The 16,659-nt window shown below is 38.2% G+C and overlaps 1 protein-coding gene across 4 annotated transcripts in view; it reads right to left on the bottom strand.

The window, feature by feature from the left end:
- LOC132816435 (mitogen-activated protein kinase kinase kinase kinase 4) overlaps positions 1-16,659 on the bottom strand; it is a 263,375-nt gene that overhangs the window by 54,659 nt on the left and 192,057 nt on the right. For all 4 annotated transcript variants that reach the window (XM_060826013.1, XM_060826015.1, XM_060826011.1 and 1 more), the window contains exons 7-12: positions 15,478-15,608; positions 15,054-15,108; positions 10,874-10,952; positions 9,686-9,861; positions 8,918-8,990; positions 5,842-6,052 (exon numbers count right to left, since the gene is read on the bottom strand). In XM_060826013.1, the coding sequence (XP_060681996.1) occupies positions 5,842-6,052; positions 8,918-8,990; positions 9,686-9,861; positions 10,874-10,952; positions 15,054-15,108; positions 15,478-15,608 (725 nt within the window). The remainder of the gene's footprint in view (positions 1-5,841; positions 6,053-8,917; positions 8,991-9,685; positions 9,862-10,873; positions 10,953-15,053; positions 15,109-15,477; positions 15,609-16,659) is intronic.

Here is a 16,659-nt window from a genome sequence, read left to right as displayed (position 1 = left end):
TCGGCGGAGCTTGTCTGTAAGTGTAAATAATTAAGACTTAATCACAGATACAAAATTAATAACCATCTTGTGGTCACTTCCTGGATTTTACAATGAATATTTTTGGAGAATTAGCCAAGGGTAGTACACACATTTCATTTGCAGCTTTACAAATGTTTCTATGACTATCTTTTGAAAATACAGCTGAGAGAACAATATAGAGCACTTAAAGTGTGCTTTTAAGCACTTACCCAAAAGTTAAAACAGGGTAAATGTAAACAATTTATTTACTGTACATTCGAACTAAGAGGTGATTTCAAAACAACCACACATACTACGACATGCAATTTGAAAAGGGTTTTGCCCAAGCAGAATGAGGATGAGCTTTAAATATTATTGCTGAAAAACAGAAATATTTTATCAAAATGTTTTGTCTTCCACTCATCAGGACAATTCACAAGAATATCACATCAAAGGGAAAACTAGCATTTATACTATATGAGAGGATAGTGTTAATTGATTTACAAGTCATGTCTGACCGATGGAGATGTTGCCATGGAGAATACACCAGTTAGTAATGATTGCTAATTAACTGTCCGCCATTGTTTTAATTGTAAACCAAGCAGGCTGGTCATGGTATTAGCCTAACAAATGAACTGAAATTAGCTACCGCCCATTTTCCTGAAGTGAAACAGGCACATTGCACATACATCTGCTTAAAGAATAGGACGCTGTCTGTATGTAGCTTTCAGTGCACACAAATGCATCATATTGAGGCCAACTGACAATCTAAAATTGGTTGCACACAGAATTATCCAGAAAACCCTGTTCAATCACATCTAATGTTGAACACCATGTTTGAATTTTGCAAGTTTAAGCTGGTGGAGTTATATGCTGTTTCATCTGATCTGATTTATAAATCTGATCTTCATCTGATTTATAGTTAACATACCAAGCATCTCGCTGGCACTGAAATCCATGTATCACAAATACTCATTTGTGCGTGAGACCCCAAATAATCTTTTGGCAGCACCGTTAATTTTGGCATTGAGGGTTGGAAACGAAGTAATTGCAATGACTGCATGTATACCCGAACCTGAACCTAGCAACTGCTCAGAAAATTGAAAAGTAAACTTCTCATTAAGTTTGTGTGCAATGGGTGAGTTAGACTTTCCATATTGCATAAATCATACAGGAAGGTGGAGGGGGGGGGTTGCAGGTGGTGGGGGCAGGGAGAAATACCCTGGGAATGAGTGAGTGATGGGGTGGAACTGAAGGGACATACCAGACTCTAAAAGTTCACTCTTTTTCTCTCTCCACAGATGCTGAGTTTCTTCAGCATTTTGCTTTTTTTCCTTTCAGAACTCGAGGACCTGCAGTGCTTTGATGTTAATCAAGTTTATTAAGCCAAATTCCTTAGTTTGACACTTGTCCCCATCTCATTACCTAGTAATGCGATGATCTGAACCCCAGCCTTTTTCTCTGCTGACCTCTTCATTTTCCAGGATAATATTTGACCACTCAGAATCAAACTGCTTTGTTTAAAATTTAAACAGGGGCTGCAGTTAACTGTCAGACATCATTGACTCAAGCATTCTCCATCAGAATGCCTCTACCAGATTCCACTGACCATCCCAATGATCTATTCTCATCCAGTAGAAGATTCCCTTTATTATGATATTTTTTGCAAAACATCCTGATGGATACAATATAAAAACTATGATGAAGTGTTCCTTTTTCAAATTTTGCACTACCAGACAATTATCAGTTGTAATTTCTGCCCATTGCTTAGCTACTGAATTTGTCCATCTATTTTTCTTACTCGATTCTCACTTTTTTTCCTTGATTTCATGTACAAATTTTGCATTATTGAGCAAAGTTCCAACAGTATTCGACCTTTTTGCTATAAACCTGTTTCTTGAGTAAAACAGCATTTATAATCTCTCTCATTATCTACAACGATGGCAAAATTGCGATCACATTTAATGGTAAAAAGAATTACAACAATCATGTTGATTGTTTAGATTAACAGCAGTTTGTAAATTAAAATACGGTAGCATAGTGAATGAATTACTGGAGTAGTAAGCCAGAGGGTTGGTCTGGTGATCTTGCAGAATGGGGGTAGTATCAAACCCTATCATGTGGGTTAAGAATTTAAATGAATTGATAACACTTTTGGAAAGATAAACTATTATCAGTATGGTGACAATGGTACTACCTGAAAATCATTTTTTTAAAAATTGCCCATGATACTTCCTTCCTTTGCACAAGGAAACCCGGCCTTCTTACAGAGTTTGTGGTTTGTTTTGAAGTCCAGACCCAACAGCAATATAGTTGACTCTTAACTATCTCAAATTGCCTAAAAAGCCATTAAATCGTGCAGCACAATCTTGATCCATTGGTTTTGGGATTGCTTGGCTCTTTCTATTCTGCTACTGCTGTTTAGCATGTATGTCCTCTGGCTCACCAGAAGTTGGCAAATCTTGATATTCCTGGCACTGCTCATCTGATATTCTACACTCCTCATTGTACCAGTTGTTGTCATGGACTTGATGATAATGCAATAGAGTGAGAGTACAGATTGTGATGGAATGCAATTCTATTGCTCTTGGCCACAGCTTCTCGTGCCTATCATCAGTTTGAAGTTGCTTGATCTATTTTACATTGATGCCAATTAAAATGATAGCCTGATAGCCATGCCAAACAGCATAATAAATCAAGATCTTAAATATGCAATCCTGTTACATCCAGTCACAAAAAGTGGCAGGGAATTAAACAACCAACAGGAGAAGGCGGCTCCACAAACATCAAGTAGATCCAGTCACTGTACCATCTTGGCCTCCTACTGAGCTATCCACCATCATAAAAGCCAGTCTTCAGCCAATTTGATCCATGCCATTTGATTAAAAACATAACGGAGAGCACTTTCTTAAAGAAAATACAGAGGATCATGACAACAATCCTGGCTACAGTGCTGATCATTTGTGCTGCATTAGCAGCACAAGCTCAAGCCAAGCTGCTTCAAGGTAGCTACAAGAAGAGCATTTACCTGACAATCTGCAAATTGTTTAGGTATATGCCTTCCATAAAAAAATCAGGACAAATCCATGGTGCATTGACAGTGCTTTCAAATAGCCTACTGACTGTTGTTCTGTTCAGATACTGCCACAATGTGGCTCCAAACCTCATTATACTATTGTTCCAAACATGCCAAATTCCAAAGATGAGGTGAACGCGACTTCACCTTAACATCTCGGAGTGTGGTATCGTGGAGCCAATATAAAATTGACGTCAGTAGGGATCAAAAAAGAAAATGCGTCACTGGCCTGAGTCATACCAGATGGACGTAGTTGCTGGAGGCCACTTAGCTTAAACCTTGGAATATCACTGCAATAATTCTTCAGAATAGAGACACAGGCTTAACCATCTTCAGCTGTTTCAACAATGACACTCCCACACCATCACAAGGTCAAGTCAGGGATACTTGCTGATAATTGCAGCACTCAGAACCATTTCTCATTTCTCAGTTAGCAAAATTCATGCCTGGCAACAGACTCTAAGCATCTGCTTTTCACTGTGTCACTGAGATGTACAACCTTTGGCCCAACACATCCATACATGTAAAAAAATCCACCTATTATAATCCCATTTTCCAGCATTGGCTCTAGCTGTGAGGGGCTTGGTATCACAAGTGTACATCTAAATACTTCTTCATGTCATGAGAGTCTCTATCTCCACCACCCTTACAGGCAGTGAGCTCCAGATACCCACCATCCTCTGGTTGAAGGTTTTTCCTCACATCGCCTCTAAATTTTGCGCCTCTTCTTAATTTAAATCTGGTAATTGATCCTCCATCAAGGAGAAATGTTTTTTCCTGTCTACCCTATCTATCCTGTCCCTCAATGTTATATATCTCAATCGTGTCCTCTTTCAATCTCCTCTGCTCTAAGGAAAACAACTCCAGTCTGTCCAATCTCTCTTCATAACTGAAACTTTCCATTCTGGGCAATATTGTGGTAAATCTCATCTGTACCCCCCTCCACTTCTATTACATCCATATCTCACATTACTGCTGTTGTATCTTCACTGAAGTTATCTGGCAGGGTAGATGGCAAATTCATAGACTAGATGATTTACTGGGACGTCTGGGTAAGTAACATGACATGAACTTAGAAATTAGGAATTCTGCAGCAAGAAGAGAGGAACGTCGATTATCCGAAGGACATGGTTGAGCAGTATTTCATTCCATTAATCAAATTCTAAATAACCGAATGCCAGATAACAGTTTAGCTGAGCATCACAACCTTACAATCTTGCCGGGTAATCCAATATTCAGATAATCGAATGCCAGATAACCGAGGTTCCTCTGTACCTCATATCTCCTGGCTCTCCAAGCCTGTCCACCAACTCTCAGCCCAAGTCTGGACTGTGAAATCCTCCATTTACTTGACTGAGCACAACTCCAACAACCCTCAGGAAGTTTAATATCCTCAGGGACATAGTAGTCTACTTAATCCACACCCAATCCATCACTTCAGAACATGAATTCCCTCTGCTGTTGGCTGCAGTGTGCATCATCCACCAGATGCACTTTAACAACTTGTCAAGGTTCCTTTCACAGTCTATACCCATGATTTCTAGTGTCTACAAAGGATAAGGATGGCAAAAACATTGAAACACCTCTAGCTTCATGTCCTTGCCATATCAAATAAATTTGTTTCTTTTTAAAATAAACTTAATTGACAAAATGTGGTTGCCAATGGGTGGGCCGGCATTTACTGCCCATCTCTAATTGCATTTGACGAGGTGGTGGTGAGGTCCCTTCTTGAATCACTGCAGTCCATATATTTTAGGTACAGCCACAGACAATCGGATCAGACTTCCACGATTTTAACCCCATAACAACAAAGCAATGACAATTTAATTCCAAATCAGATTGATAGAGGCTTGAAGAGGAACTTCCAGGTGGTGTTCCCATCTGTTATCCTTCTCCTTCAAGGGACAAGAGGTCACTGATTTGGAAGGTGCTATCGAAGGAACCTAGTTGAGTTGTTGCAATATATCTTATAAATGGTATACACTGTTGCTACTAATGCACCAGAGATGAATGGACTTAATATTAAAGTTTGCAGATGGAGTGCTAATCAAGCAGGCTGCTTTGAACTTGGATGGTGACAAGCTTCTTGAGTGTTGTTGGAACTGCAAGTGGAGAATACTTCATCACAACCCTGGCCGGACACCACACATGCAAAAAAATCACATTCACTTGTATTTTCAATGAAGTGTAACAGCAAGAAGATAGTCAAAAGGAAGCTTGGATTGCAGAAGGAGCTACATGATTAAAACCTCTCTGGGCCATTGTTTCTTAGAATAAGGTTGTATGCTAGAAGTACAGTAAACACTTGATAAGTGGAATGCCTTTCAACTTTTGATAGAAATTTTCAAGGTGATACAAGAATTGAAAGGCAATAGTTTCTAAAACTTTAGACAGCAGCAAGGTACAGTCCAACAATATGCGAGAAGAAGGTAGAACAGATTACTTTTGACATAGGAATGGAAAAAGGAAATTTCAAGTAAAAGCAAAACCAGTGATAACCTTTAGTGTATAATGACCAAAAAAAAATTACACATCAAGGTAAACTTTGTTTCAAACCAAAAGTAGTGTGATGTGCCTAATAACTACGTCGATATAAAGTTTTGTTACGTAACATACTTTGTTAAAATTTTTCAAACTTGTTTCAAACCAAACTTGCCTATTGTCTTAATGCACTTGACACAAACATTAACTCATATTTAAAGCATTCTAATATTGCTGAAAAAATGCCCAAATCATAATGTCTTGACATGATTTTAAATTCTTACTTCTTCAAGTCGTCGCCTTTGTTCCTTCTGTTGTTCAATACGCTTTTGACGCTCTGCGAGGAGCTGTCTTTTATACTCTTCTTGCTCTCGTAGCTGCTGTTCTTGAAGGATTTGCTGCCTACGCATGGCTTCAGAGCGCTCCTTGTTTTCTTGCTGCAATCTCAGGAAGTCACGACGTAGAGTAGATTCTCCAGGCACATTAACAATTGAGCTACAAAAGAAGAATTTCTTTCCCCAATGTTCTCCTTCACAAAGATATGTTCAAGTGTAATAAATCTAAATTTATAAAACTACTTGCAGACAAATTTGGATTCAAAAAGTGAAATAGACCCCATTGAGCAGGTGTTACCCAATGCCTTTGGAGAAGGGTCAGTAAAAGCATAAAGGGTGTACCATCCAAATTTGCTAAACAGGAGAAACAGCTAGGAGTTGTACTGAGTTATTGTTATGATGAACAGTAGAAATCATTGTCATTATAATTAAAAATAAATTCATAAATATAGACAAATTCTTTGAACTAACCACATATAAAATAGTTTAATTTCTGTCCCTCACATTGTGGAAAATAGTGAGCTTTGAGAAGATTTGTAGCTCAGGTTGAGATTCTGGATGTAGGTTTGCTCGCTGAGCTGGAAGGTTAGTTTTCAGGTGTTTCATCACTATACTAGGTAACATCTTCAGTGAGTCTCCAAATGAAGTACTGGTAATGTAGCTTGCTTTCTATTTAAATGTTTGAGTTTCCTAGGTTTTGTGATGTCATTTCCTGTTTTCTCAGGGGGTGGTAAATGGGATCCAAATCATTATGTTTGTTGATAGAGTTCCAGAGTTGCTTCTAAGAATCCTGAATACATGAACGTCAACTAGCTACAAAACAACATGACCCACTCTCACTAGCATTCTTACATATGGATGAGGAAGGACACCACTTTGGGACAACACATCCATCCTCGGACAAGCCAAACAGAGACTTGCACAAGAATTCCTAAAAGGAATTCACTGACCCTAGGAAACTCAAACACGTAAATAGAAAGTGAGCTACACAACCAGTTGGTCCAACTGGTCTGTGCTGGTGCAGGATGTAATGCTTCACATGAGTCTCCTATCACTCCACTTCATTAACCATTCAGTAGTATGTAATGTGATACATACACGCATTATGGGCGATCAACCCAAATGTGAAACATTTTGCACAATAATTATTTTCTTACAGTACTTTCACAGGGAGCCACTATAGACATCAATGTGAAAGGTTTCTCTGAAATTTACAACCTTTTTTAAAAAACTTCCTTTTTGTTCATTCAAACAGTGTGTGCGTAACGGATCCTTCTCTGAACTTAATCATTCTTTGTTCCCTCAAAAAGTCAAACTAAGTATCTGTTGTTATATATCTGTACAACATTTACATCAAATTGCAATCGTGCAATTGGGTTACTCATGCTCTGATTACTCTCTCATTCTAAACAATCCTCAATTTCACGATACAATCCTTTGGTGTGGCGGTGAAATTGTTAAGAAGATACATTTTTCAGCTAAATCTTCTCATATTTCAAATTACCTGCATACTTCAAATTTCCAATTCAGCATGGTGAATTACAGGTCATAATTTATGAAGGAGATTTCTGTGCAAATAAAAAACACTGGTAGCTTTAGGGTCTGCACAAATTCTCACAATAGATTTGAACTCTCCACCACAGATGGATGTACAGAAAAGAGAATGGGCCCATCTTCCTGAGAAGGAAGAGTGTGTGAACAAATAACAGAGGAAGAGAAGGGTTTGTGCATCTACCCAATAGTCAGCTCAGGGTTACTGAAATAAACTTGCAATAATATTAGTCTATAATGTGAAGCTAGAAAAGCACAGCAGGCCAGGCAGCATCTGAGGAGCAGGAGAATTCCAGGCATAAGCCCTTAATCAGGAATGAGGCTTGTGAGCCAAGGGGGTAGAGATAAATGGGGGCTTATGTGTGTGCGTGCACACGCGAGGGAGAGGGTAGCTGACAGTGCAATAGGTAGATGAAGACATCTCTGAAGAGAACACTTCAGAGAACATCTCCGGGACACATGGGCAAAGCGACCCTACTGCTCAGTGGTTGAACACTAACTCCCCCTTCCACTCTGGCAAGGACATGCAGATGCTGGTCCTCCTCCATGGCCAAACCCTAACCACCCGACGCCCGATGGAAGAACATCTCATCTTCAGCCTTGAGACCCTCCAAACACACGGAAATAATGTGGATTTCACCAGTTTTCTCATTTTACCACCTCCGCCTTATTCCAGATCCAATCTTCTAACTTGGCACTGCCCTCATGACCTGTCCATCTTCCTTCCCATCTATCCGATCCACCCTCCCCTCTGACCTATTCCAATTACACCCACCTTCATCTACCTATGCCACACTCAGCCAAATTTCCCCATTGCCCTACACACCTCACATTTATCTCTCTACCCCCTTGACTCACAAGCCTCATTCCTGATTTAGGGTTTATGTCGATTCTCCTGCTCCTCAGACGCTGTCTGACCGGCTATGCTTTTACAGCGCCACACTCTCTACTCTGATCTTGAGCATTTGCAGTCCTCACTTTCCCTTTGCAATAATATTATTCATGCAAAGTTAAAAATCCTATGATGCCAGGTTATAGTCCAACAGGTTTATTTGGAAGCACTAGCTTCCAGGTAGTTGTGGCACTACCACCTGATGAAGGAGCAGCGCTCTGAAAGCTAGTGCTTCCAAATATACCTGTTGGACTATAACCTGGTGTTGAGAGATTTTTAACTTTGTACACCCCAGTCCAACACTGGCACCTCCAAATCAATATCTATGCAACCCCTTAACAGAGGACAGTGATATTCTGGCAGAACTTATTTTGAAGTGACAGAAAATAGAATGTCAAAATTAGACAGAAGACTGCAACAAAGATCATGGAGGAGTAAAGAGAGACAAAAACAGAACCTGCAAGAGAAACTTTGATCCATGTAGAATTTCCATAAGATTTGCTCCCTATTTGTCAAAATAATTACTAATTCTAGACCTGTATAAATCCAGACAGGACACCTTAATTTTAAATAACACATTACCTTGGCTCTCCTTCTTGCTCAGGCAACTCCTCCTCCTCCTCTTCACTCCCACTGTATTCATATTCAGTTTCATCTAAATTAAATTCAACATTGCGTTTTACATGAATCATGTCAATCTTTGTTTGGGTATGAAGGAAGAAGCTCAATGTTTATTACTGGACATGGAAAAGAGGCCTCACTTTCATAACTGACGGATCATAGATTCATATAGCACAGAAGGAGATCACTTGGTCAATCATACCTGCACCAGATTTATGAAAGCTCAAGTTTCCCTTCACCACTGAGACAATATGAATCATTGTTGCATAATGTTATGGCATCAGGTAAATTATTTACCCAGCATGGTACTACTAGATATGACTACCATGTATCTCCAGAATATGAACTGATGTGGTCTTGGTTGAAACAGGGTGAGGTTTACTTTCTTCAGATGTTGATTACTCTGAAAGGTTACTTAATCAAGAAAATGAATGTCTTTTCAACTTTGATGAACTGATCACTTCAAAAGTCAAGCAAACAATGTCTATTTTGCATTATAGAGATAAGGAGAACATTGATAAAATGGTAAAATCTTATGGATGCTGATTTTGCTTACATTTCTCAGTGCATTCCTCATGCAGAAACATAATTTCAAAATTCATTTGTATGTCTGTCAAATAGGAGTAATATTTTAATGTACAAAATTATTTTCTTTTGTTAATTGAAGAAGCCTACAATCAGCAATTAAATAACTGTTTCTTGTAATTGCATCGATATTGTACAGCATACCTTTTTCTCCTCTCTTCTTCCTAGTTCTATCAATATGATCTTTCAACTGGATTCGAACTTGCCGCTCATTTGGCTGGTCACGGATAAATGGATGTTTTAACAGGTGCTCAGTTGAAGGCCTTTGCATGTAATTCTTCACCAAACAGCTCTCAATAAAGCTGAAAAATTTCTTTGACCTGAAAATGGATGAAAATTTTATTTAAACCTGAATAGCTAATGATTTGGAAATTAACTTGTGAGATTATCCATTCAATTCTTGTTCAGTTTTGAATTTGCATACCTATCAGCAGAGTTGATTTTGCTCAGAGTTCTAAGCAAGGTTTTGGTGATAACTTAAAGTGACTGTTCATATCTGCACAAGTATTTATTTTGAACACTATCTTCAAAAAAATCCACATTCAGATAACATTCAAAATGTAATATATGCATTAAAATCCATTTTCAAGTAAAATGCACAGCACAAACAACTTCACACAGTACAAGGATTTCATGGCAGCTAAACAATTAATCATCCCATATCTCTGGATAGGTCAGGCTAGTACTGTTGAAGCAATCTGTATGTTTTCATCATCCATGAATCGGAGACTCAGAAAATTCATTTGAATTGCTGGATTGACATCATTAACAAACAAGTTAATTGCAAATATCTATTTTAAGAAATATTTAAGCAACATAATTGATGTATGTAATTCAAAATATTTGTTCAGTAAATTTCTAAGTACAACAAATTTCAAATACTAATGCAGTGCATCAAGGCTTGGTTTCAAATCCAAGTCAGAAACCCAGACCCATCCCGGCACATCAGCTGGGTATTCCAAGAGAGAGCACAAAAATCTTAAGAATGTAGTGCTCCCACTGAAAATGGAAAGGAGCAAGAGGGTGAAAGGCTATAAAATCCAGCAACCCTCTTTAGGTTGTAACAGAAAACTCACCTTTAACCATGTAGCAAAAGATTAACAGCTGTTGTGTAGCTGTAATGAAAACTGTTTTAATTCAAGTTACACAGGTCATAAGTCAAACAAGCCATTGAGTATGAGATGCACACATTCATGAGGTCTGTACATCAGCATTTTGAAAATGCAATTTGACCAGCCATATGAAATTAACATTATTGCAGGTGCTGAAATGTCAAAGAGCTCAATCAAGCAAATAAGTTGCTTTTATTTTAAGTATTATAAATATACAAACCATTTTTTAGACTTCAGCCGTGGAGGTGGATTCCTGGGAATGAGGAAGAGTGCTCTCATTGGATGCATGTCACAAAGAGCTAAAAAGTAAAATTACAAAGAACAATCGCCTCATTATAATACTTCAACAAATAATCATAATTAGTTAGCCAAATAAACTGGAAATCCAAAAATTATTTCATGAAATTTAAATAATTAGAGATTCATGTCAATTTCTCTGCTCACTCTTCTTTCCCATAATCTGTTTTGCAAATCAAATGGATTAATAGATTTTAACCCAGAAACTATAATGAAACATCTTTTCTCAGGAATGCAAACAGTTTTTCATTTGTATTCTAAGATCAAACAAATTATATGTTCTCTGGCCACTTCCCATTACCAACTATATAAGGGAGCATTAGGAGAATGTAATTAATGCTGGATATGAATAAGAATTGGTCAAAGGCAGCGTATAAAATTAATTCAGATAGAGCTGTGTCCAGTTTTATATGCTTGCCAATGCATATTGCCTTCAGAGTCTCTAAATCTCTTAATTTGGTTTTATTCTTTTTTACCCCCAAATTAGACCATCATATTTTAACCAAATTGAAAGTTTGGCAATTAACTAAAAGTAATGTTTGCTCAAAAAAAATCAAAGCATCTAATATATCAGATATTATATGGCATACTGTGGTATGACAGGAGTAGCAAAACAGCTTGCAGACATTCAATTAAGCAATCCACAATAAGGAAGGAACAAAATATATAGTTTTATCTTGAACCAGTAATCAGGATTAACTAAGATTAAGTGGTCCAAATTAGATTTTTTTTCTCTATGTTTACATTCTTCTATAAGTGAGCTCTAAATGTAATTGCTCTTTATCATATTAGTTATGTTAAGTACTGTCTTTAAATACACACTACATGTACTCTTACAAAAACAAACAACATTTTACGGATCTGTACTGAAAATAAGTGTCGATGCTGAGGTGGAATCATTTCTAAGTCTTATGAAAAAGAACATCTCTTCTACAATGCCGCAATGATGATTGATTTTTCTCAATGAGAGACGCTCTTTAATCCATCTTTGTTAATGTACTTGTAAACACATTCGCCCATCAGTTCACCGGTCTTGGTTTGGTTTTTAGTTTCTGCAGATGTACCAGAAAACCACTCCAAGTGTTGATCATCTCTTGATAAGTTCTTCCAGACATTTATCGTAACTTCTACATTCATCAATTTTATCATATACTCCCTTGGTTTAGTCCACTGCTTTGCTTCAATGCAAACATTTTAGATTTACCTCACCAATGTTGATTAATATCTTAAATAATACATTGAGCTCACGACTGAATCTTCTCCACTCAAGATGCTGGACCGCCTTTCCTGCCACCTTTCTATATAATTCAATTTGTTACAATGAATTAGCTGAATTACCGGGTCATTTCGACACCACCATAGTTTAAATGCTCTCCTTGTGACAAGATACTCAAAACTAATTACCACTTAACTCAAGAAGTGGCTTGTAAAATTTTACAGCAATATCCCTGATTTTTATTTACTGCTGTACAATGATCACTTTAACTCTAAAGTGCTTACTGCTCACTCTCAGAAATAATTCCACTTCATTTTCAGCTACTTCATGCTACCAACTATAACTATAACATCCATATTTTCTTTCCAGTTTTACCAACTTCTACTTTTCAAAAAAAACTTCTCAACCAAACTTGACTTCGAGAATATTTTATCTGACTATTTTTATTGCAGTCTTACTATTTTACTTTGCTTGTCTCCCTCTTCCTGCAATCCTTCCTCAGTTTGTCATCTGAACATTTATTTTGGAGTTTCTAATACAGTTAGTGATTTCATTCAGATTAAATTAGTTATAGTGTGGAAACAGGGCCTTCGGCCCAACAAGTCCACACCGATGCTCCGAAGAGCAACCCACCCAGACCCATTCCCCTACATTTACCCCTTCACCTAACACTAAGGGTAATTTAGCATGACCAATTCACCTAACCTGCACATCTTTGGATTGTGGGAGGAAACCGGAACACCCGGAGGAAACCTACGCAGACATGGGGAGAATGTGCTAACTCCACGCAGACAGTTGCCTGAGGCAGGAATTGAACCCGGACCACTGTGCCACCGTGCTGCCATTCAATAGACAATAGGTGCAGGAGTAGGCCATTCTGCCCTTCAAGCCTGCACCAACATTCAACATGATCATGGCTGATCATCCTTAATCAGTATCCTGTTTCTGCCTTATCTCCATAACCCTTGATTCCACAATCCATGAGAGCTCTATCCAACTCTTTCTTAAATGAATCCAGAGACTGGGTTTCCACTGCCCTTTGGGGCAGAGCATTCTCTTGGTGAAGTTTCTCCTCATCTCTGTCCTAAATGATCTACCCCATATTTTTAAGCTGTGTCCTCTGGTTCGGCAGTCACCCATCAGCGGAAACATGTTTCCTGCTGCCAGAGTGTCCAATCCTTTCGTAATCCTATATGTCTCAATCAGATCCCGTCTCAGTCTTCTAAACTCAAGGGTATACAAGCGCAGTTGCTCCAGTCTTTTCAGTGTAAGGTAACCCCGCCATTCCAGGAATGGACCTCGTGAACCTACGCTGCACTGCCTCAATAGCCAGAATGTCTTTCCTCAAATTTGGAGACCAGAACTGCACACAGTACTCCAGGTGTGATCTCACCAGGGTCCTGTACAGCTGCAGAAATAATAAATCTCAATATCAATCCCTGGTGCACTCTCCTTGTAATTCCTCCTGCCTGACATCCTAACATTAGTTCACTGAAAAGTTACTTCCCTTTCAATCACCAAATTTTTAATGAAAGCAATATTTTTATCCCAATTTTTCATATGGGTCACACTATTACCTCCCTAATAGCAAGTAAGGTTGAGTAATAATGTTGGCCTGGTCAGTTTTAGTCACATCCATAACCAAACAGAAAATGTTACTGAAAACCCAAGTTCATCATACCATCTGGTTCTTACCATTTACTCTGGTAATTTACCAACAAAACCCAGGGTCTTTTAGTTTTGGGGTTTACTCTCGGCTATTCCTCAAATATACTTTAAGTAATATATTATTTTACCACACTAGTTTGTGAAGTTAGATCGATGCAAAAGGCCAAATTAAATTTGTTTACTCTTGAATACAGTTTGTTTCCTAGCAATAGAGACCACTCCAGCATTCACAGTGATTTACTCATGATCTTCAGCACTTCACACATTCCATCCCTGTACTCAAACTCTGGAAAAAGATACCATCAATCCCTGTGGACTTTTCCATTGAGGCCTTTAAGCCCACTTAGCAATGTGAAGTCTGGAAAGCTACATGTTTATTTTCATAAACGCATGGTCTTAGTGTAGGCATTCTGTTGAAAACATTAATATACTTTTCAGTTTCATTTCTTTAAACTTTTTAATTCACTTAAATATTTCCCTGCTGCTGCCAAGGAAAGAATTTATTGTTGCTGCTTAGCAATTCTATTTCTTTCTCCTGATCACCTTTTTAAACATGCTTGACAAGCCTCTTATGTTTTTCTCAATCCTACCCTTCTTCCCGCAAGTGTTGAGATTCAACTGCCACATCACCTCAGTCCCCTGCTCAACAGCATATGGACTGCAGCAGTTCAAGGCGGCAGTTTACTAGCACCTTCTCAAGCCAATCAGCTAGCAACACCCTTGTCCCATTCATGAATTAAAGAGACGATCTTTCCCTACCATCAGTAAGTGTTTTAATCCTAATAACTACCAAATATATTCAAACCAACTGTGATACTCAGCGGCTTCTATTTCCTATCTTTGATACAATTATTGATTATAGGATGCTGGTGCTGGAATGCAACATCCTTCCATTTTATGCACTTAATATCAACAATTGACACTTCCAGGAAAGCTGCAGAAGTCAGACCGACAGCCAAGGGTCCAGCCGCTCTCCAACCTGACAGCAGCATCCTCTGTTCTGCCTTGGCGTCACTTACAGCTGATTGATAGTAAATCATAAGTAGCTCTGTGAGGTTTGCCAAACTCAACTTGGAGCTCAACTAGAAGAGAACAATCGTACCCCATTAAGTTACCAGAACTAAATTTCGGTCTTGGATAAATTGTGACACTTTAAACACATAGTGATACAACTTATCTTTAAACTGGGAACTATGTTACATTATATCAAATTACTTACGAGGTGCTCCTTCTGCCATTTCAATAGCTGTGATTCCCAATGACCATAAGTCACTCTAAAACGAAAACATAGCAACTCATTCAGCTTTCAGCTAATTCTGCATATTAAAAGTCAGGGTAAAGCACAAAATCCAGTGAAAAAAGCAGTTTTACAATGATTTTATTTCTGTTTCTTCATTTTAACAAGACAAAATAAAAACATTTTAATAATCATTTGCAATCAACTGATGGTTCAGTTTAGCAACACTTTCAATTAGCTACAAGTAAAAACTGCAGCTAAAATCAAACATTTTGACTTTTATAATACATTTCCATACAAACAAATTTCTAAAAAGGTTCACAAATTTAAAAAAAATAAGGTTTTAAAAAATTTCCATGAAAGACCTAAGTACTGATTCTGGAAATAAAAAAAGGCAACAACTTACTCGATAATCATATGTTGCATCTGGATTCTCATCACAAGCAATGACCTCTGGTGCCATCCAATAGGGTGTCCCAATAAAGGTATTTCTTCTGCCAACGGTCCTGTCTAATTGTGCACTAACACCAAAATCCACTGTAATGAAAAATTCCAGACAAATAGCAACTTGCATTGTTAGAATATGGGTTGTAAACGAGTTCCACACAAATCCATTCACAAGTCGATTTGTACACAAGTCGGACCACAACACAACACAAGACAAAGGAAGATTGCTGTACACAGTAAGAAACAATGTTCGCATGCCAGATCTTTAAAGTGACACCCTTCCATGGGATAGCACGCAGATATATGAGCGCTCATAAGTCAGTTGTCCGTAAATTAGGGACCCTCTGCATAATGTGTTCATAAGCCTTACATTCACAGAAAAGCAGAGTGCTGAATTTCAGAATTTCCTAATCTAACTATAATAAAAGATCAGTGGATACAAATTGTAAATTAAATTGCTTCTCTGGATTACCAACATTATAAAAGACTATAAGATGTAAGCGTAGAAGTAGACCATTCATCCAAATCATTGCTGATCTGTTAATCCACTTTCTTGCTTTTTCCCTCTAACTCTCAATTCCCATACAGATTAAAAATCTGTGTCTATCGGGTCTCCCTGCTATAGGAAAGATGTTGTGAAACTTGAAAGGGCTCAGAAAAGATTTACAAGGATGCTGCCAGGTTTGGAGGGCTTGAGCTAATGGGAGAAACTGGATAGGCTGGGGCTATTTTCCCTGGAGCGTCAGAGGAGGGAGGGGGACCTTATAGAGGTTTATAAAACATCATGACAGGCATGGATAGGGTGAAGAGCGAGGGTTTTACCCACCCAAGGTTGGGAGTCTAAAATTAGAGGCCACAGGTTTAAAGTGAGAGGGGAAAGATTGAAAAGGGACCAAAGGAGCAGCTTTTTCACACAGTGGATGGTGCGTGTATGGAATGAGCTGCCAGAGGAAATGGTGGACGTTGGTACAATTACAACATTTAAAAGGGATCTGGATGGTATGTGAATAGGAAGGGTTTAGAAGCATATCAGCTAAATGCTGACAAATGGGACTAGATTAATTTAAGAGAGCTGGTCAACATGGACGAGGACCAAAGGGTCTCAATGTTCTAGAGTACATATCTAGAGAATCAGTTAACA

The sequence above is a fragment of the Hemiscyllium ocellatum genome, chromosome 6 (assembly GCF_020745735.1).
Source record: "Hemiscyllium ocellatum isolate sHemOce1 chromosome 6, sHemOce1.pat.X.cur, whole genome shotgun sequence".
Taxonomy (NCBI): Eukaryota; Metazoa; Chordata; class Chondrichthyes; order Orectolobiformes; family Hemiscylliidae; genus Hemiscyllium; species Hemiscyllium ocellatum.
The sequence above is the reverse complement of the archived record's forward strand: the minus strand, read 5'-3'. Positions and strand labels throughout refer to the sequence as shown.